Here is a 22,762-nt window from a genome sequence, read left to right as displayed (position 1 = left end):
AAACATCACACACCATTTAGAATGATGTCATAAAATAGACTGACCTTCTCTCAGCAACCGCAACTGTGTCTGACTTCCAGCGCCCCTGTGTTCTGCTGCTGTGCAATCTATCTGTTGCTGTGTGCGGGGGTAAATTTACCTGCCATCTGCTCACAGAGGTCTTCCCAGTTAGAGTTTATGTGGATTTTTTTGCCACTTTTTCTGACCTCTGGATGCTCGTTTGCCAGCATAAGTTCTGTGTAGAGGACTGTTTTAGGAAGCATGTGTAAGGCATTCATATTACATGCCTGTCCATCTTAGTTGGTGTTTGATGATGGTGATGGAAATACTGTCGATGTTTGCTTCCTCAAGAATACTGAAGTCAGTGCACTTCCTTTCCAGCTGATATGCAAGATATTTCACTGGCATCTCTGGTGGTAGGCCTCCAGGACTCTTGGATGCCTAGTGTAGGTAGTCCAGGTCTCTGCACCATATCAAAGTGTGGGCAACTGCCTTGTAGACCAGAGCTTGGTCAAACAAGTGGTTGCCAAAAAGTGGCTCGCAAATCTGAAGTAGAACATTCAAAACAATTATGATAGAATCTTTTTTCAAGTTAATCTTTTTTTCAGTCCCTTTTCCTCAACAAAATCAATATCCTACTAGAAAAATAGTGCTAATTCATTCGTGATTCAAATTAATTAAATCAAACATTTATTGACAATATATTGAACTTTTGTTATATTGTTATTGAGGAAAATTGTATTGTGATAATTATCATTATTGTTTTATTGCCCAGACCTATGCCCTATTGACACCAGAAGCCCCACAAAATATGATGTGCTATATATTACAGTTACATAAACCATGGTCATTTCTAAAAATCCGTAGGTAAGCTACATTATCTGTTGACTGGTCGTTCAGTCGTAGGTTGGATAGTGGTCTGGAAAAATGCAGCAGAGTAATCTGAAAATATATGGACATCTGTCCACATTTGCAGGATGCATGGCGAATCATCTCCTTCATCTGGTAATAGTGAAGCTGTGCTAACATAGCTGCTGGAGGTTTCCTTGGAAGCGGTTTGGCTGCGAGGGTGCGGAGTGCTCTGTCTATAACGAGCATGCATATTTAAAGCTGTTGCATGGAATTTAGCCATAATCTCCGCCTGGAGTGATTTCACCTCGGCATCCCCAATGTTTAGCTCTGCCATTTCACCTGTTAGGCCAGCTATAGAGTTGTCAATCAGTTTTGTTGACTTGCTGCTTCCCTCGTGGTGCTTATTCTTTCTTGAGACAGTGAGAATTATTTGGTGGTCGTGTACTGCAACAGTGTGTACTGTTTGGTAAATCCAGCTGCTATATTAATATATGTAGTGGAGTTTAGTGGAGAAGCGTTGGAGCACATTCTTACTCGGCCATAAAAAAAATTTAAACTTCAAATTCTGGGTGTTTTTAAAAGGTTATCTCATGTCACAATTTATTGATGCCAATGTGCAAAATGATCTTGTGGTCATATCACATTGTTGCTCACTCATTATGGTTCCCACAAAATGAAATCCATTCACTGATTCTGATGCTGTGCAATCTGTTGCTACATGCAGGGAACATTTTACAGCTGCCATCTGCTCACAGCTGCTTGTCTGTTTGGAAGCTCAGGCTCATTGTACACGATGCACATTACATGGTTTTCCCTACCATTATAACACATAGGCGTAACACCTAAGTGTTTTTTCACAGCACCTTACCGAAAAAAAAAAGAACAAATTATGCTAAGAATTCTCTACCACATACACACACAACAACAGTAACTGGGGAGCGGGGGCGAAGCTTAGTAAACCATCATTTTAAATGCACTGCTGTTAATTAAGACCTGGTATTGGGATTTTGGAACTGCAATCCTGCACAACTTTCTCGTAATATGTAGACAACGACAGTATATGAGAGAACATAGAAGTTAAATACTCTTATCAGTCGACATGATTATGTGTCAAAAATGAGCACTGTTGCTTTAGTTTTATTTTATGCACACTACCTGCTGGAGTGAGTGCGCTGGATTTTAGTTTAACTGAATTTGTTTTATTTTATTTTTAATCAAATTTAACCTAAAATAAGGAAGACTGTGTGTGTGTGTGTGTGTGTGTGTGTGTGTGTGTGTGTGTGTGTGTGTGTGTGTGTTTGAAGAATTTCAAAAGTTTATTTTAATTACTCTTATTAAGATTGTTATAGTCAGTGTCACTTTTGGTATGGATACAAAAACACTGTCCTCTGTCTATTTTGCAGGTGAACATCTTCGTGTATGTCCTCAGGGAAACACATGCTGCACCCAGGAAATGGAGGACAAATTTGGCCAACAGAGTAAACAGGACTTTGAGAATCTGGCTGATGAAATGAGTCATGAATTGAGAAGTACCTTTGTTTCCAGACATAAAAGATTTGATGGTAAGTCTTTTTTCCCCTAATGTTGATTAATTTTCCAGTTTTGTTTTTCCGACAGTTTTAATGGTCAGTCACAGTAGAACAAAATGCTGCTAAAAGGAAAATCAAAGGATTTAGACTGCATGTGTTAATTTGAAAAGGTTCACTGTTTGTTGTTCTGTAGCTGTCCTCCCTCAAGAGGAGACAAGATGTGAAAATCTCATTAATATTCCTTGGAGTGTAGAACCCTCTTGTTGGATTAGACAAACATGGTTTCTTGCACATCAGATTGACAGCTTGAACAGTAGTACAGAGCCAAACTCTGCATTATTAAAGTTGTTTGGTGGTCTTGTGCTGTGTGTTATTTTGTCTTAGTCCCATGGTGACTGTCCTGACCACCACATGATATGGGGGGTACTCATTACTGAACCAAGCCTCATTCTACCTCTCCACCTCTTTCTCTTGGTATCCTTCTATATGGAGTCAGCTCCTTCAGCTTACAGAGTCTGATTAATGAGAAATAATAATCCTTCCACCTCCCTGCATTATACTGTGTGGGAAGCAACAGCTTATCACTGTGGACAGTGGTGAAGGGTGGTAGAGGTGAAAATTGTCAAGCATTGCCAAGTCAGCATTGTCAAACAATTTATTAGGAATGCAGCATAAAACCTTTTAATGACTTGGAAACCTATCTGAATTCTCTTTCTCTCCAACTGAATGGCAGGACACAACTTTACTCTCCTTAATAAAAATGCCCTAATGGTTCCTTGTTTTAAATCCCAGAATATTTGATCATAATACTCAGTAACTAACAGCAAAAATTTACTATCCAGTATTATTAGTAGTACTTAACCAATTGATATATGTTTAGTTTAATAATGTCTAATCATAATGAGGAAGAAATGGCAAAGTTGCCCGTAACCATCAAAATCTGGCGACCTTGACTCAAACAACGGCTAATTCATCAGTAACAGTATTATCAAACTCTGTTTGTTTTTTTATAACACTCTCCAATAGATTGCTTTACAGGAGAAAGAAAAAAAGAAACGTGGACACCTCAAAATATAAAGTTATAAAATCTATAAAGGTCAAATGAAACAAGAGAATTTAAAGTTTAAATATGTTTTTTAAAGTGTGCTGAGACCATTTTGGAGGCTATTCTACAGTCAAGGCGCAGCAACAGAAAAATCTAAATACCCTGATTAAAATTGTATTAAATGCCTAAAATGATGCCACCTACAAAAACTTTAGTGTTGCATTTGATAGATGTTTACATTTGATATTAAACTGCAGCTCATTGATTCTACAGTATATAGATCACGTTAGTATGATTAATACATTACTTATTCTCCTGTGGCATGATTTGCATGTGCAGTTGCATAGAAACAAGCTCCCTGCTTTCATGTAGGAACATGCACACATAAACAACCTAAACTGATGTAACCTTTAAGTGTTATAAGCAAATTAAGCATTGTAACTTGTAACTTGTAACTGTGCTTCTGCAGACTTTTTTCTGCTTTTTATTTGAAGTCTGTTTGCTCACCTGTCATCATTGGAATTTAAAATACAATGATGACAGGTGATAATGGAGGGGAGACAAGGGGCCATGAATCTTGAAATACCTCTGTATTCAAAATAGTAATTGTACTACCAGTGCACAGCTGAGACTACTGAACTTTTTGTACACAGCATCAATCAGACTAGTAACAAAAAATGTACGTTAATGACACAATACAACACAACAAATGTGGTCCTTGTCTGTTATTTGAATTAAGAGTTATCTTCCCCTGTTATTTGAATTAAGAGTTATCTTCCCCTAAGTATATCTTCTACGATATATAGGTCCACAATATACATCTGTTACATAATGCACACTCAGGTGACTTGGCCTGAGCCAAATGTGTCAGCACCTTTTTTTTGTAGGATCTGTTAACATACTGTTGATATGCATAAATTTCACAAGAAATGTTATGTCAACATCTCTGCTTAGATCTCAGGATTAAACAGCAACAATCCCAAAGATTCAAGTAATCCCGTTGTAATTCAAATCGTTGTCCAAAAGTAGGAGGTTGATGCATAGATTTACATATTGGGCTATCTAAATATATCCAATATCAACAACTGAATAATGATTGAGTGATTAATAGCGCAATTTAATACTCACCAGTCAATGTTTTGTCTTTCTATAACCATTCTTTTTAAACTATTCAACATATTATATGAAAGAAATGCTATTCAGTTACACCATGCAGCTCTCAGATGATTCCACACTGCCCAGAAACTCAATGTCACAATGCCTGAGTGATTTTTTAGTCTGTCTGTTTTTTCCAGGAATATACGCTTCTTTAGCTCACATGTGATTCCTGGAAGTGTGCATAAATAAATAAGTGTTATTTTGATCACCCGCTGTCAGGATAGTGAATGTCATAAGGAGGACTCCAGTGAGGGAGGAAATGGGGTTTGTCCAGCAGCACTTAGATGCATGACTTCAGGCACCCCTGTTCCTCTTGGGGTTTGCTGCCACTCTCCATAATTTCATCAGCGTCAAAGCAGATGCCATATGCTGGCTTCAGCTCTGTAGCCCTCTGCTGTCTGGAGACTCTGTGTCTGCTGAGGGTCTCAACTGACCACCCGCTCAGGAAATCTGAGATATTGATTGCTAGATTTGACTTTCACTCTTATCTTTATGTCATTAATTGAATCTGTTGTGCGTGTGAAAATTATGTGGCTATTAGTAGTCATGTATTTAAAGTATAATTTGTTTATTATAATATTCTGCATTTCTTTGACTCCATGTTCCTTAAACAGCATTTTTTCTTCATAAAGCTGGCCTTGATATTAAGTCCCAGTACATAGTAAAAGACCCAAACAATACAGAGCTGTAAGTTCATTTAGATGCTCTTTACCATCTATTTAGCACCTGGCTCTGGAGTCCCACCTACACACAGTGAGTGTATGTGTATATTTTCTTCTCCTTATGCAGAGTTTGTGATGGGTGTTACTGTAGCTGACAGTAGCTGGCCAGCCCACGCATACCTGACACCATAGCCTATGTGTCACAGCACAGTCTCGACTATGCCAAGACCATCCAAGCAGGAATACAGAAATATCCACAACAACCCATGTTACACAGTACAGCTGTGTGAAGAGAGAAAGCATTATCTGATACGTTTCACCTGTTTGCTAATATGCCAAAAGCCATGTCTGAATATTCTCATTGTTTTCATCGTAATACAAATCCTAAGACCCCAGGAAGAAACTGCTCAAAGAAATTGGACAAATGGCTGGCACAGAGAATTCTTTTCCACTTGCTCATTAAAGACCAAGTCAAGGGTTTTAATTGCTAATCAATTCTTGGCCCTCCTCTGTCCATGAACACCATGGGGCTGGGTAGTCACACAGAATATTAATGTGGTCCACCTCCACAACTGATCTTCTTTGGAGCTACTGACTCACATGCTGTTATCACTGGTCTATTAAGATATTTTTTTTATTGCTGTTGGGTTACTACATAAACTAAAATATGGTATGGTTGTGAACTGTTATAATCTACTCTTTTTAAAATTATATGTGATTGTTAATAATATGTGAATCCTTTTAAGTTTGAATGTCATTTGCGCACTGATACTTCAGAGTAAAAATTTTTTAATTTGGGGAAATAATCCAACATAAAAAATAAATAGCTAGTAATGGGTCAAAACAACCAGTACTGGGTAAAGTTAACCTCCTGTAGTATTACATTGGTGCTAAATTGTTGCAGTGATTTTTAGTGTGTTCAAGAGTTTAAAAAGTGAAAAAGAAATCTCTCTCTTCCTTCAGCAGCTATTGTCGAAGTGCCCTTCAGCAAATCACTTAACTTGAAATTACTCTTAAAAGCTGCCAACCATAGAAGGCCATATTGTGCTGGCCAGCTACCAGGTGTGGATGTGTATGATGTGACTAGATGAATGTGATGCTGGGCGGTGCTGAAAAGGGCATGCTTGCTCAGCAAAACCCTTCCTCTGTTAGGAAGTCCTATTGGACTTTCCAGTTAGACATTGGAAGAGTAAGTAGGATTCAAGTAGAAATGCCACAGCATCTCTGTACACTTGAGGGTTAATGTTTTGCTTTTGCTTAATTTTATTCAAATTCTATCTTTTGTTGTTGAATTATCCCAGGACAGTATGTCAAATCCCAGATAACATTTATGAACCAGCTTTTTTTTTGCATTTTTTTGTATGCCTCCGCGATGGCGAAATGTAAGGAGAGAACGAAAGCAAATTTTGTAAACCTATACTCTATAATGATCCATTTTTACATAGTAATCAAATTGTTGTGTACTTGTGCTGTGAGATAACTGTTGTTGTGATTTGGCGCTATATAAATAAAATTGAATTGAAAATTTAATTGAATTGTTTATACATTATGTCCATGATAATCCTTCATTAACAGTTTTTAACTGCAATTTCACGTATGTACAGTATCATAAATATAGTGATAACTTACATTTAGCCGAATACATTTTATACCTTTTTTCAATTCTCTGTCCAATTATTCCCTACATATATTATAGGAGTCAGGACAGAAATGGATGTAAACTGCAACTTAACTGGTTGGCGGAGGCATCCAACTACATTACTGGGGTAGTTCTAGTTCAGTCCTCATGTTCCTCATGTTACAGAGTTGGATATGGTAACTTTAAAATAGTAAACTCAATCTCATTAAAGCTAACACACACACACACACACACACACACACACACACACACACACACACGGTTTCTTGTCTTGACTCGCCAGCATACCATTTACTTTTATATTTAGCAGCTGTGATTTTATATTAAATGCCTCTGCTTTTAACTGCCACTGTGTGACTCACAATTGGCAGCCCACAGGAATTAACACAAGAAAATGGAGACATCAAAGGTCAGCCTGTCATGTACTCTACAGTAGCATAGCACTCAGAGCAGCCGTCTATAGACCGGCACTTCCTGTCAGACCAATCAATGACCCAACTTATGACTGACATGTAGAATTGTCAAGTGCTCATTTTTTTGCAAAATTGCTAGTTTCATGTTCAGGCATGAGAGCTCAAGGAAGTTGTATTCCAAGTCATGTTTATTATATTAGCCAGTTTCAACAATCAGTGAGAGTGAGTGAGAGATGGGCTCCCTCTTTGATTGGCTGTAGACCTATAGAAGTGGCTCTGCTGGCAATAACATGTTTACTTTGCTGCTCCAGGACCAAACAAATAATTTTTGAGGGTAGCTTCACTAATTAGTTACAGATAGTTTTGACAAGGTGTTGCTTGCAGGGTTGTGTTGATTGTACATAGACGACGTCTGAAAAATGATCTGTTCTATGAGTGCATTATTGGTTTGTGGCCTTTGAATATCAAATGCTACACTCAATTAAAAATTGTCAATTTATGCAGATTCAACCAGTTTGACAAACTGCATTACAAAGTTTGCATTACTGCAGAATGTGGTTAAATTGGAAATAAAACGCTTACAAAAGCATAAAATGATCCAGTTATGTGCCAATTTTACAGGTCCAGGTCAAATGCCATCCTGGAAATCAACAAAACAACTATCTTGCAGATCAGCTTTTGTGTCCACGTTTGCCCCAAAGTTGTTTTCTCAGGCACAGCTTACACCCAAGGTGCGGATTGATCCCAACAAAACCCCCCACCATCTCTGCAACATCTCCTCCATTTAACACATAATTCATTTTAAAAAGTGCAGCAAACTGTATCACATATTTATCAGAAGCCACTGCATATGTATTAATTTCTGCTGGAAATGATTACAAAAATATCCGTTGGAACAGATTGGTAAGGGTTTTACTGAGGCCTCAGCCTGCGGTTGAACAAATCCTCATAGTATCAAATCTTATCATAGTAGGATGTGTTCCTGAGATTTTGCACTAATAGCATTGCATTGATTCTTTTATATTGCACTGTACTCTGAGCACCTGTTTATACATATAGCTATTTGTGTCCAAATACTGTGTATTTGGATTTTGTCTGACACAGCGTAACGTACATTTTGAGATATCCATCACAGGTCCATCGCGAAAACCATCCAGCCAATTCTGATCAACTGCTCAAGACGTAAGAGTGAAATTTAACTGCGTTGCTATATGAACATTTCTGTAGGGTTTTAAAAAGTATTAAGCCATGATCTGTGATATGTATTTGTGTTTTAGGTGGTGATTGCAACCTGATGTATGCTTTTAATTACTTTGTTTGTGCACACATATGTGGATTTGTGCTTGCACAGATATAGAATGTGGTGCAGTGAGAATGTTGTCCAGGAAGCTAATGCCACAGTTTCCTGACCACAGTGTTTTTTTATCGTAGATTGTAATTACTCAAGAGAAGGAGAGAGTGAATTGTGGTAGAAAACCAACCTTTTTTATCCTCCTCTGTTATTGCTGGTCACAGTTCAAGATACTTTGCAGTAATTAATTCTGCAGGCCACATCCCACGAGTGTACTCACTGTAGATATCATCCCCTCCATGGCTGCCTCCTTTGGTTATGTGCTTACAACCAAAAAGTTGACTCTGTGGTTTAGATTGTCTTCAAAACTTGTGGTATGCTTAAAACATGAAGAGCATACAACTTGCCTTTTAACATCATCTAGCTCTAAGATTTAAAATAGGAACAATCTGTTTCAAAATTGCTGAAACGGACTACTGACATCTAGGAGAGCATCCATCAATCGGTTTCTGCGAGACCAAGCAGCTGTGGAAGCACAGAAACACATGCTTTCTCTTTCTCATAGAGAGCATAGCTCTGTGTAACCTCTGCACAGCTCTGTGTGCACAGTGAGGAATTGGAACCAAACTAAGCTTTATCAGCGAAATGTAATGAACTCTCTGCACATCGGGAGTATTAGAATCGCCCCTGTCCAGCATTTCAGCATCATTATCCTCAGTTTGAAGCTCTTACAGCCATTCCTTTGGTCAGACCTCTTAATTACTAGGATGTGTTAAGGATTTATGTAAGCTTTCCAGATCATTTTAGTTTCTGGCATTTCACTAAATTTGCTGTTGTAAAATATGATCCCGCTCATGAATTTTCACTAATTAGATTAAGTTGTCTTTGTCTTCTACATATTTAATCACTGAATTATACTGAGGTGATTCATAATGTAATTATTCATCAAAATCATTCCAAAACAGAGCTAAGAATTATATCAAATATGTTGTCCACATTAACAGTAAATTCTGCCTTAATTATGTTGGATTTATTCAATTAATACTTCAACTGACACATGTTTTTTTGTAGAATGCACATTTTTAACGTGATATTAGTTGTGAATTTGCCATTAATCAGTGTGCATATCGTCAGCACCACTATTATATTATTATTATTACACTATTTTCATTACCAAAAACAAGCCGATGAAGCACAAATCATGCTGGAGCTTTGCATACAAATAACTACGGTAGTCTTTCATTTACTATAGTCTCAAGAATAATAAAATAACCATACTTTTGCCAACATCACAAGTCTTGCATACTGTGAAGATAGCAGTAGATAGTGTATAGTAAAGCTAATTTTATCAGATCCCCAGAGGATGTGAGTTAACATTTGCTGGTACATGATAAGAAATGCTAATAAACAATAATTACTTGTGATAAGAATACAAAAAAGCAAGTCTTTATAATGCATGTCATAAATAAGAAGCAGTTGTAGACTGAATAGATGTATGCAGGATTAGAACCTAGCATTTCTGATATGGCAAATTTGACCTTTACCCTCCAAACTAACATCAAGTGATTTATGATAGCTGCTGGTTGCAGCAAAAAATACATTTATCTCAATCAGGCACTAACACTGTGAAATAACATCCTGTATGTTCTACTAACTTGCAGGTGAGGCTTTCATATTTTACTTTCTGTTGGTATGCAACACGGGCGGCTCATGATATAACTAATCGGATGTGATTTAGTCTGGCATCATGGAGAGTCAATGCATTTTGTTTCTCTGCTGCTGTAATCTTTAATTTAACCTGCAATGCTGAGCACTAATGACCACTTCAAATCCATTACACTTTTGTCAAAACCCACCACCACAATAAAATAAAACAATGTTTAAAAACATAGGATAAAAAAACAACAGATGAGCAGCTAACAAGTACCCTTCTGTCTTGTGTTAACATACTTCTATCACATGTGCGAAAAGGAGTAGGAAGAAGTAAAACTTATGTACTCCTACCCCTTTAATTCTTTCATTCCTTCAATTTACAATATTTATATTATTATTATTATTATGTTGCTATACATACATACATACATACATATATGTGTATGTGCATACACATGCATGTACATACACATATACATACATACATATATATACACATACACACATATTTTTTTATATACACAGTATTAAAGTGACCACTGACAAGTATTTATTTATCTAACCTCGATTATGTACAACAAAAAAAAAACAAAAAAACAAAAAAAAAAGACAAAAAAAAAAGACATAAACAAAGGAGCACTCCTACTTTTACTACAGTAAATTTTTTTGAAAAGGAATATGTTTATTTTCCCTTCCCCTTAAATCATACCCTCCCTCCCTCTCAGAGAACATCTTCTATTCCCAGGTAATAGGCTATTTCTTGCTTTGAACATGAATACTGCAGTTTGATATTCAATTAGATTGTGGTATTTTAGCAATTTAGACTGTAGAAATAATGAATTTGTATGATCCCGAAATCTGACGTTGTGAATGATTCTCATGGCACTTTTTTGCATTATGACTAGTGGATGTAGTGAATGTTAAGTGCTTCCCCAAACCTCTACACAGTAATTCAAATAAGGTAACAATAGTGAGCAGTACAAGATGTGAAGTGATTTAAGATCCAGAATGTACTTACCTCTTGCTAGGACTTCAATACTTCTGGTCAGTTTGGTTTTGATTTGTTTTATGTGAGGCTTCTAGCAAATCTTGTCATCTGTGATCACTCCAAGGAATTTATTTTCATGTACTCTTTCTATGTTAACACCCTCTATCTGTATCTGTGCTTGATGATTTGAATTACAGTGTCCGAATACCATGAATGTAGATTTACTCAAATTTATTGTTAACCTGTTTATGTCAAACCATTCTTTTATTTTCTTGAATTCTGAAGTGATTAATTCCAAGAGTTGCTGTAAGCTGTCCCCTGAACCAAATATGCTTGTATCATCTGCAAATAAATATTCTGATCAGTGACTGTAATGTGCATGGCTTAGATGGGATTGGTGGATCTGTTATTGGATATGTGGTCATGTCGTGTGACCTAACTACTGTGAATTGTTTTACAGATGCTAATTCAGAACATACTGATTGGGAGATGTACAAGGGTGGCAGTTACTGTAAAATGCACTGCTCTTTCCACCAGACCATACCACTATGAAACTAGAGAAATTGAAGCTGTATTTATCAACATTTTTTATGAACAATGGCTCAAATGTGTAACTCGTGTGTAAAGGTGTTGCTCATAGTGACAAACCCACAGAGAATTATCACCCGATTCTGTAATACAGTCTGCTCTCAACAGCACTGTTCCAGATACAGCAGGTAGCTGTTGTCAGTGACAAATCCTTGATAAACCCCTACACTACCTGCCCAGCACCAAACAGCAGACAGATAAAGGTATCGACTACATGGCGAACATAGTGCAGCATTTAACACTATATTTCTATCATGGGGGTTGACAAAGACCAAAACAGAATATTGGACTTGAATTTGTATGCTCCAAAGAAATGCTTGTCTACCTGGTGGATATGTAGGAAGTGTATTTGTGTTCCCAGGGTCCCATGTTCCCCAGATTTATATGGCACATAATGGGAATAACCCTGAAACTGGGGAACATAGGGCCCTGGGAACATGTGAATGACCCCAATGTGCAAATAGGCCGCTGTTTGCTGACATGTTCACCATATCAGCTTTATGAGGTAATAATATATCACTATTGTTTTTACAGCTCTTTCCGCTGCTTCCAAGTAGCCCAAAAAAATCTATTAATGCTGCCTCAAAGCTTTGGATTGGACATAATGTCCTATAAATGACAATAACTGAGGTATATAAAATACTTTCTGCAATCTCCACTACCCTTTATGGGACTGGAGTCTTCTCTGACTAGTCTTGAACTATTTCACTTTGCAGTTAAATGTGCAGTTTTGATGGGGTCCTGGGTCCTTGAAAGCAAGGACTATCATTATGGATAGCAGATGGTCAGAAAAATGATCATCTCATCCTAATTTCTGGTGAATCATAGCGGTCATAAGGCAAACCAACAAGTGGTGCCTAAAAAAGGAAATGCGGAATGACCGCAAACCCTAAAGAAACATCATCATATTGAATGATAATGTATTACACTTCATCTGACAGTTTATGCTGGAATGTTTTTTTTGGGTGGAGTTACAGGTGAGATGCGGACAATACAGACCTTATACACTGCAAACACAGAACTTATTGCATTCCAGAGCTATATGAGGAGGGCTCCGATTGCAATGTCAAAAGTAGTTTACTGTAGCAAGTAGCAACAATCAAGCTGTGAAGTCTCTTTAAAATGAAATCAACATCAGAAGCCCTAATTGATTTGCTATTTTCGTATTTTTTGGTTGTCTGCATATTTGCTGTCGCTTCATAATCTAGCAGTCTTCCTTTTTAAGCTCCGTTCTATCTTGCAATCAGACTCATTTAATGTAATTTTTGCTGCATTTCTATTTCAGTCACACATTTAGGGAAGGTTCCCAGTGCACCTTATCAAGACATATCTATGTATGCCATGTACAGTGTATCAATCTAAATTAACATGAAAGAAAATCAGACAATAAGTAACACTTTTTCTTTTCTTCTTAACCCAGAATTCTTCCTGGAGCTACTGGAAAACACAGAGAGGTCTCTGAATGAGATGTTTGAGAAGACTTATGGCACGCCTTACATGCAGAACTCAGAGGTCTTTGCGAACCTGTTTGCCGAGCTGAAGCGCTATTACACAGGAGGAAATGTTAACCTGGAGGAAATGCTTAATGACTTTTGGTCGCGGCTGCTGGAGCGTATGTTCACACTGCTCAACTCCCAGTACGTCATCACTGAGGACTATCTGGAGTGTATCAGTAAGTACACCGACCAGCTCAAGCCCTTTGGAGACGTGCCTAGGAAACTCAAGGCTCAGGTTACCCGGGCATTCATCGCTGCACGCACATTTGTCCAAGGACTCTCTGTTGGCCGGGAGGTGGCCCAGAGAGTGTCTAAGGTAAAAGTGCTCATCACTTTAGTAACATTCAAATTTAACTGGATTATAAAACACCCAATTAACTGTCATTCACAAACCTTGAACATAACCACATTTCATTCAATTTCACTTTCTGAATCTGTTGGAAAATATTCAGCGTTTCACCTCAGCTGAATTAAAACTTGCTATGTATCCTACGCACATTTTAGGAAGCCCAAGGTCTTGTTTGGAGTTTCTGCAGCAAGCACACATTTCCCCCAGGTTTTTCACCCCAAACAAGGTCCTCCCATATACTTTTCTGACTAATATGTGCTCTCTCGGTGCATGTCTTCAGGAAGTATGGGGCTTGAGGCGGCTTGCTCGGGTGCTGTCTAGAAAACAGTGTTGAAGGGTACGTGGATTGCTCAGGAGAAATGCCCAGACAATGAAAAAGGAGAGAAAATAAATGTCTGCCATCACTGTTTATTGCTCTATTGCCTAATATTTGTTCACCTTGTATACAGAAGCCATTAATCATGCTGTAGCCTTAGTATTCTGTTTGATGCGATGTAATCTTAATGCAGCTTCTGCAGTATATCATGCTGCCCTGGGAGTGTGTGTAGTCTTACAAAGTAAGATTAAAGGGAAAAGCGAGAGGCTAAGGCCTGGATTTAGTCACACTCAACAACAACAGGACTGTTTCTACACGCCTTCTTATGGGTTGAGAGAAGCACTGATAAGCACTACACTGCAAATCACCAGCCACCCTGGTTCCTTTTCACTACTCTAGTGATATCAGTAAGATTGGATTATCAACACTATTATAAATATTTATAGACCTGCTGTACAGTATATAAACAGAGGGCAATGAAAATATAGTAACCCTCAAACATCAGACACAGAGAGGAATATACAAAGCAGAAGGCACTGCTGTTCTCCAAGAAATCCAACATTAAGTTTCTTATATTCTCACCATGGTGTACTCATTGAACTTGAAACATGCTCCCTGCGCTGTTTGTGTCAGTCTCCCCTCACCAGTAGTAGTGGTGAGGCTCATTTAGAAGTATATGTGTTGTTAGTATGCGTTTACTGAGTTACACTCTGAGTTTCTTACAAGCCAGCATGTCCCAGCTTCACCTCTTGACATTTCAGTGGGACCGGAGATCCAGGTCATGTGTCTGGGACTGCAGCCCTTTGATCCCCAGGGTATCAACTCATCATGAGGGATTGGGTGTAAGCATAATGGAATAAGACACCCTGCTAGAGGTGTCTGTTGCACAGCGCCTTAAAGATGTGACATCCATGCTTATTGCTGCTGGGATATATATTGAATTAAAGTAGATGATGTAGTACTTTATTTCTTTACGCAGCTTAAGAGACAAAACCCAGCGGAGCTTTAAGGAAGCAGAAACGCTTGCCTGGAGTCTCATAAACAAAGCTCATTCTCATCCGAGATCTATACTCAAACAGTGCATCTGCTTCTGTTTATTTGAAGTGATTAAAATCATATAATCATCTGCCTGGTTATTGATATTTGGAATATTTTAAATTTGCACGTGGGTAACTAAAAATAATATGTTTGTTACCTGAATGCGCTCTCTGTTGTAAGATGTCAATAAATAACAGCTGCAAAGTGTAAGCTGTGCTTACATTACAGCCAACTTTCAGTCCACTTTGTAAAAGTAAAATGTGATGATATTGCACAGCATGTTACTATTGTAGGAAGCATTCATTCAATCAGTCACTTAATTGCATTTCTATTTTCATACAATAGAATGAATGATTGTTGATTTGTGCATTCAGTTCTATTGTTACACTTGTCTGTAATTATTTTTTGGAAGATTTTCACAACTCAAAATATGAGGGAAGGTAACACACTACACAGTTTTTGTGTAGTGTGTGGAGCGATGAAAAATACAATTAATATTATTTAACATTTTAAAAAATGACTATCACTAATTAATTTTGATGATTCTAAATTAATTAAATCATTTATTGTTTTGTTTGAAATTTTAGATTAGAAAGATTCTCTTGACAATGTTTTCTACAAAAAAGAATGAAAGAGGAACTACTACTACTACTACTAATAATAATAATAATAATAATAATAATAATAATAATAATAATTGTAAAAACAATGATTATTTATCCTTGTGACCTTTAAATCTACTGAGAACAAATTCTTGTCTATTTTGTGGCCCTGCACCTGTGTCAGGTGTGATAGATGTTGGCAGCAGCATTTTTAGAATATTCAGCGTCAAGCTAGGATATGACCGTAGTCTGCAAAGTTATATGTCAAGGTTGTCTGTTAGTCAGGGCAGGTGCATTACAGACTTCCTTGGTGCCTGACTCTGTGGGGTGACAGAAATACCTCTACTCCTCTCTTTATACACTTAACACTGAGGTGAGAAAGAAGTTGGGGTCTAGGCACATCAAACATTAACACATATAACCAAGATCAGGTAATTTCTCTAATTTGCAGACCTGTAGAAGGTCATCTATGTTTTTATCTCCTCCAGCATTGACTACTGTACCTGACTTTATTCTGGTCTTAGCAGGCGACATATCCACCGACTACAGCTAAGAAAAAATGTTGCTGCCAGACTTCTATCACATTCCAACTGAACTGAACTGACTATAATAAACCAATCTTTGTTGCACCACACTTACCTGTCTGTTATAGAACTGATTTAAGATTGTGTTGCTTGTTTTAAAAAGCTTTGCTTGGTCAGGCTCCTTATGATTAGCTAAATCAGCTAATTCCTCACAAACCTGGTCGCTGAGATCTTTTGGCAAGACTCTTTTAGCCTTAGGTGGGTCTAAAATCTCAGTTTGTCACAAAGACTGGCTGGACCTTTGTTGTCCAGGCCCCTAAGGCAGGCTTTTTTTGTTGTTGTTGTTCTAGCAGTGTTTTTTGGGGGAATTGGAATTTTAAATGTCATCTCATTCTTATTTTAATTTTGTTTTTACCATCTGTTGTTGTATTTTCAGAGTTTTACTGCAAATCACTTTGTTTTTAAAATAAATTAATAGTTATAGTCAGATGCCACTCAAAAACTTTCAGCAAAGGGTACATTTTCTTCTCACTTAGACTTACGTTACATAGTTTAGAACAACTTGCATTACAACAATACAACCTTTGAGACAAATTTGTGATTCGTAATATTGGGCTATATAAATTTAAATTTACCTGTCTTGACAACAATATTGCTGTTTACTTCTAATTAGAAATGTGGCAGTACAGATATTATATATGATTTTCTTGCAGACTAATATATTATCTCCAACCAGCTACTTGTTTTGAGACACGTGTTGTTTACCCACAGCAACCGTATATATGGCTGTAACTAAATCATGTGAAGCTTATATGCAGCATAAAGGATGGGAATGGTGACACCGTGTCCCATACAAGAACCACAGCTTACTAAATAACATTTAATGTGGTTACTTTTTCTACGCTCTGATTAAGTAACTGACCAGAGCTGACCATCAACTGATTATATGGTTGCCTAGCAACAACAACACAACAATCATGCAGCTTGTTCTGCTATAATTGTATTAAAGTAACAAGAATGACAGACTTTCATCCCTGTGTGATCGGGGTCATAGGTTTCCACTGAAAGACTGAAATTACATTCCTCAACCTGCTGTGATAATACAGTTACATTCAGTTTTACTTTAATACTCTGCACTGAAGCCTGAAAGATGCTTAATAAGATGCTTGTTGGTGATTCATGGAACACATAAAAAAGTAAATTAGCTGCGACCCAGGGGTTTTTACTTCAAACATCTTGACAGGGCTCCAGAGTGCAAGCATTTAAGTGTTGAAGAATAAGAATGCTGAGTCAAACACGCTCTTTAGAATTCATCTAATAAAAACAGTTTTACTCGGTCATGCAGTCAAGTATGTATTTACTATCTGATATGTCACTGCTTACACATCGCGAAACAATCACTGATAAGATGCTGCACTTTGGTATGTACATAGTCTACATGTGTGGCCTGAATGTAATACTGCAGAGAACAGCTGATTCAGCCAACGGTCACCTGTTTCCTGGAGTTTTTTATGTGGGTATTCCGTCACTATCACATTACCTCCTGAATGCAGGCAAAAACAATTTTTTAGAGTTTGTGCAATCCCTGCTGTTCAACAAAGTGGCCTGCAGACTAAGTCAGTTATTTACAATAACACATTTGCGATTGAAGCCCAAGATGACCTTAAAATGTGCACAACATACAGCACTCCGTTCTCATCCATCAAAGCTTATGGCTGCAAAGTCTTCTAATTTCTAATTAATCTTCTCCCTAAAAAAACTGTATTTCTAGATCTGCACAGCTTTCTTATGGTCATCAGTCTGTCCAAAATGATAATATGTCTTGGAAAACCTTTGAAAAGCATCATGTTTAGCAGGTTGTGATATTAAGATCTTGTTTTTGGATTAACATAGCAACACTCTATGAAATTCACTCAGCACTTAATTAGTGCCACAATGGGTTGTTAAACTGACTCATTATGTTGTTGTTTTCCACCCTCTTCAAATACATTATGAATCTAATTTGTAATAAAAAAATATTTACTGAAAATTTACCCACTAAAATGATAATGTGGTTCTAAACACAACATTAGTAAGACATCTGTGTTAATATTGATCATATCCACAAATACACAATTTTAAAACTTAATCAGTTTTTTGTAACAGTGCATGCGTGAGTGATGGGTGATACATCTAAATCTAAGTTATAAGTTATTAAGAGAATCCTGTTTTAGAGGTGCTTTGAATATCTGTGATAGATGTTATGGCAAAAAACACGCTCAATTTAAGAGTTTGAGATATTGACACCAAAAGCTGTAAAAAGAGGAAGTAAACAGAACTGCCTGTTGTAGGGTTAGGGTCATTGCTGTGTGAGTGATTATCTTGGAAAACACAGAATGTTGTTTCCATGGAATTTATGCTTCTCCCGCAGTAGCATGTGCTGAGATTGGCTGGGGCTTTGTATGTCAGGATGTGTGTTTATTATTTATGCCTTAACGCCTTCGCCAAACTCCACCTGTCACACAACAATATCCTTCTTTTAAGTCAAAGAAATAAAAACTAAAAAGGGAACGATGAGTAATACAACATGTTTGACAGCTAATTCTGCCTGATGAGCAGGCAAATAAATATCTTTCATTATTAAATATTTGACATTAAAATGCAGGTCAAATTGTTTGACAATGATCACACACCATGTAGTTGACAGTGCTCACAAATGTTCAAAAGCCTTTGGTCAGCAGAACATCTCTTTTGTCTCTGCTCTTGTGGCATTTCTGAATGTGTACACTTTGAATCTGCAACTTTTCCCAATATAATAAACTGACAATAGTATTCTGAACTTCAAACTGTATTACACAAATATTTTCTTTCTGGACTGACTTTGCTAAGAATCCTCAATTGTGGTGCGTTCAGGCAAAGTAAGTTACATTAAAGCACAACCAACCTACTAACCTGCCTACCTGCACGCAGTCTAGCTGCGTTTCGACCAAAGGAACTATACCCCGGAACTAGGAACTCACTGCGTTCCCACCAGAGGGACCAGGGTCTAAATGTAGTTCTGGGGTCTTCATTTACCCACTAAAAAGACCCTGCTCGGGGGGTAGTACTTTCCGAAAGTACCGGGTACTTTGGGGGAGCAGGGCTTGCCTTGCAGTGAATTTCTGAATGGGCGAGTAGAGGCTACTGGCTGTAAATGGAGAATGTCAGCTGTTTGTCTACTACTGCTCCTCTCTTTTCCACCATTGTTTGCAAACCAATCAATCACAATCAGCAGTCAAATAGCACACGTCTCGCCACTGTCCCCCTGAGATCAATCGTCGGCATTAAATGTAAATAGCAGCCTGCCTGGGTGTGTTTACAGAAAACAGCTGATGGAGTAACTGTGTCCAGAGTTGTTGTTTTTAAGTTTTCATCAGTCAGGAAGTTTCTACACAGAGCAGAAGTCGGTCTCCTCCTCTTCAAAACCAGCTGAACAGCTGATTACAGCAGGTAATAAAGCTCGTTAAACTACCTCAAACGCTCAGGCGACACAGACTAGCTGATCTGCAGCTCTTGTCTCTGGAAATGTTTTAATAACCTTCAAAACTGTCGCGATTTTATTTTTGCGTTGTTTTATCTGGGCTGGCATTATTTTAAGAACTTGATGGTTTTATCCAGTTTGTTATCCACACATTTCTCGCGGATGTCCTCCTGAGATCGTATGTCGGCATTAAATTTATAGCTGGGAAACAGCAGCCAGCGTTCAGCAGTGTGTTTACAGCGAGCAGCTGATGGAGTTACGCTAAACACTGGGTCAGAAATTGTTGTTTTGAGTTTTCATCAGTCAGGAAGTTTCTACAAGGAGACGAAGTCGGTCTCCTCCTCTCCAAAACAAGCGAACCAGCTGGTAAAGCTCGTTAAACATCCCTTTCCTCCGAAGCAGGCAGACACAGACATGTGCTGCCAGCTGATCTGCAGCTGTTGTCGGCTGGAAATGTTGTAATAACCTTCCAAACTGTCGCGATTTTATTTTTGTGCTGCTTTCTCTGTGCTGGAGTTATTTGAAGAACTTTATGGCTTTATCCAGTTTGTTATTAAATGTGTAACAAACTTATCGTGCGTCTCCTCTCCCACACAAAATAGCTGTTTTAATAGTCAAGCTAAGCCTATAGTTTTTCATTATGTTCCAGTCAAATCTGATGTTCATTTATAAATGCTCCTCATGGATCGTGGTTACAAATAATGATGCCTGTGCATCGCTGTGTACAGCCAGGCCTACAGCCTACGTCAGCTGGTTAATTTGCCTAATCTTCGCAGGTCTTTAGACCATGGTGGAAACGCACACAACAGCGGGCTGAAGGAACCTTTTAGTTCCTTAAAAAGAGATCTGGGGACTTAAAAGTCCCGGGTACTTTTGGTCGAAAAGCGTCTCACTCTGTCTGTGCGTTTTGGGGATACTTTCAAAATCTAGCGGTCTCTTGCTAGTTTCTCCAACATTGCCTACCCTTTAAATCCTCAGGGAATTAATGTAATTATTAGACGACAGAATGTTTTTAAGGAGCTGTCCTGTTGCTAATGACTGCTGTCACACTCTGTGTACTCTTGCAGGTAAACAGCACCCCAGCCTGTATCCGAGCACTGACCAAGATGCTGTACTGCCCCTTTTGTCAGGGCATGCCAGCAGTTAAACCATGTAAAAACTACTGTCTGAATGTAATGAAGGGTTGTCTGGCCAATCAAGCTGATCTGGATCCAGAGTGGAACCAGTACATTGGTAAGTCTTTGAAGCATTACTCCACAGTTTTTCACCTGGGTCATGCTGTTCTGTTATCTCCTGTTATTGAATTTGTTGTTTTTATTTGATGTTTTATATATGTTGGACTTATTGATGTAGTGTGTGTGTGTGTGTGTGTGTGTGTGTGTGTGTGTGTGTGTGTGTGTGTGTGTGTGTGTACTATTTGTTGCTTTAGACAAGGTTGCATTTTAATGTGGAGGACTGCCAAAATCAAAAATAAATAAATAAATGACTCAATAAATTAATTAATATGCCATTAAATGCAACAAAAATATTAAAAACAAATGTAAGCATTAATTCATTTATAAAATGTGACATAAATTGATCTCTGTTTTAATTTACTGCAATATTCATTTACCTTTGTATTAATTACCCGATTTATTTACATTTTATTTTCCATTTGATTTATTGATTTATTTGAGTGGTGGTGCGAGCTGTACTGATGTAGTCTGTATCTTTAATATTATTTTGGTGCATTTAATTTTATATTCATTTATTTATTCAGTTATTTATTTATTTATTTGGCAGTTTCGATCCTCCATACCTGCACCACTGAATACTTTAAGTTAGAATTTATAGCGCTGAAACATTTTTTTACTTTAATAACCATTCATATGAATTACCGTGGTTTTGGTTTCACTTTTTCACAATTTCACAATTTCCAGGAGGTTAAATTCACAATTGGGGATAGAGTTGCTCATAGGATTCAAGTCATTATTGCCTTTCTTTGCTTCTGTTATCCTGAGTGTGACTTTTGGCCTAAGCAAACTGAATGTGTGTAACTCATTTTACAATGTTTTTGTTCAAAATAGACTGATATGTAAATAAAATGTAAAAAGATGACTCGGGTCAAATGTTTACCTTGTAAATCTGCTGGATTACGGAAATAGGTGTGTTGTGCTGTCAAGTTTGACTTTCTATTTTAAGAGAGGTTACAGCTGGTGCTGTGTTGTTATCATGTTTTGACATGACTTCCATTGACGCACAATGGGGCCTTGGATAAGAAGGTGCTTTATTTGTCACTCTTCTATCAACATTTCATGAAAAGATTTTATTCATGGGATTCTGCTCTCCTGCTGGGCTAAATGGGGAGTTGTAATAGGGCAGAAGTGCACTGCGGGGAGTGTCAAGTTTTGTGAAGAGAAGTTCACTGGGAACTCGTTCAGCTCGGAGACAAGAAGTACAAGCATGAATGTAATATTTATATATTTATTTAATATTTCATAGATTGCCTTGCACAGATGATTTCTGCTGTCATTTTAAAGGATTGAACTAAAGCAGTGACAGTGAAAACATGACTAGGCTGCTGTCAGAAACAGGAAAAGGAGCTCTGGTTTTGCCAGCCTGTGGTAAATAAAACACTGAAATCGCATCACTCAAAATTGAAAATTGCGTAGTTTGGGTGTTAGGCATAGTAAAATAAAGAAGATGCAAGTTCTGGTCCTATGTCCAAGGATTCATTTGTTTTATTATCTCTTGTCTTTTCTCTTCCTGTGAAACTTGGAAATACATTTACTCATCTTTTGCACAAATGTATCTAATCAAATTTATTTGATTGTAATAGCTAGCAGAGTTACATCATGGTCAAAGGTGTGTGTTTAGATAACAGTTAGCAAAGCATTTGTGTTTACATTTCCGAGCGAATGTGGTTGAAATCTAATGTATTAATTTCTTCCCATCACCCACCTCCTAATGGCTGATTGATCCCCAAAAATTAAAGCTCACAAGCCACGCTCACTCTATGAAAGGTTTGATCAAATCCCTTTCGAAATCATTGCCCATTCAACATACTCTGTTTCACTGGGAAATATGTCACAAAACAGAAGCTAAAGATATCAAACTGCAGTTCGCTACAACTTAGAGTGA

The 22,762-nt window shown here is 37.6% G+C and overlaps 1 protein-coding gene across 1 annotated transcript in view; it reads left to right on the top strand.

Moving 5' to 3' along the window:
* The window catches only part of gpc6b (glypican 6b), a 97,777-nt gene that overhangs the window by 19,575 nt on the left and 55,440 nt on the right, over positions 1-22,762 (top strand). Inside the window, exons 2-4 of the mRNA XM_038720602.1 lie at positions 2,256-2,414; positions 13,239-13,630; positions 20,710-20,875. Coding sequence (XP_038576530.1) covers positions 2,256-2,414; positions 13,239-13,630; positions 20,710-20,875 — 717 coding nt within the window. The remainder of the gene's footprint in view (positions 1-2,255; positions 2,415-13,238; positions 13,631-20,709; positions 20,876-22,762) is intronic.

The sequence above is a fragment of the Micropterus salmoides genome, unplaced genomic scaffold (assembly GCF_014851395.1).
Source record: "Micropterus salmoides isolate LMB-PRFRI ecotype aquatic unplaced genomic scaffold, ASM1485139v1 Ms_hic_scaffold_15, whole genome shotgun sequence".
Lineage (NCBI taxonomy): Eukaryota > Metazoa > Chordata > Actinopteri > Centrarchiformes > Centrarchidae > Micropterus > Micropterus salmoides.
Note: the sequence above shows the minus strand (reverse complement) of the source record. Positions and strands in the feature narration are given on the sequence as shown.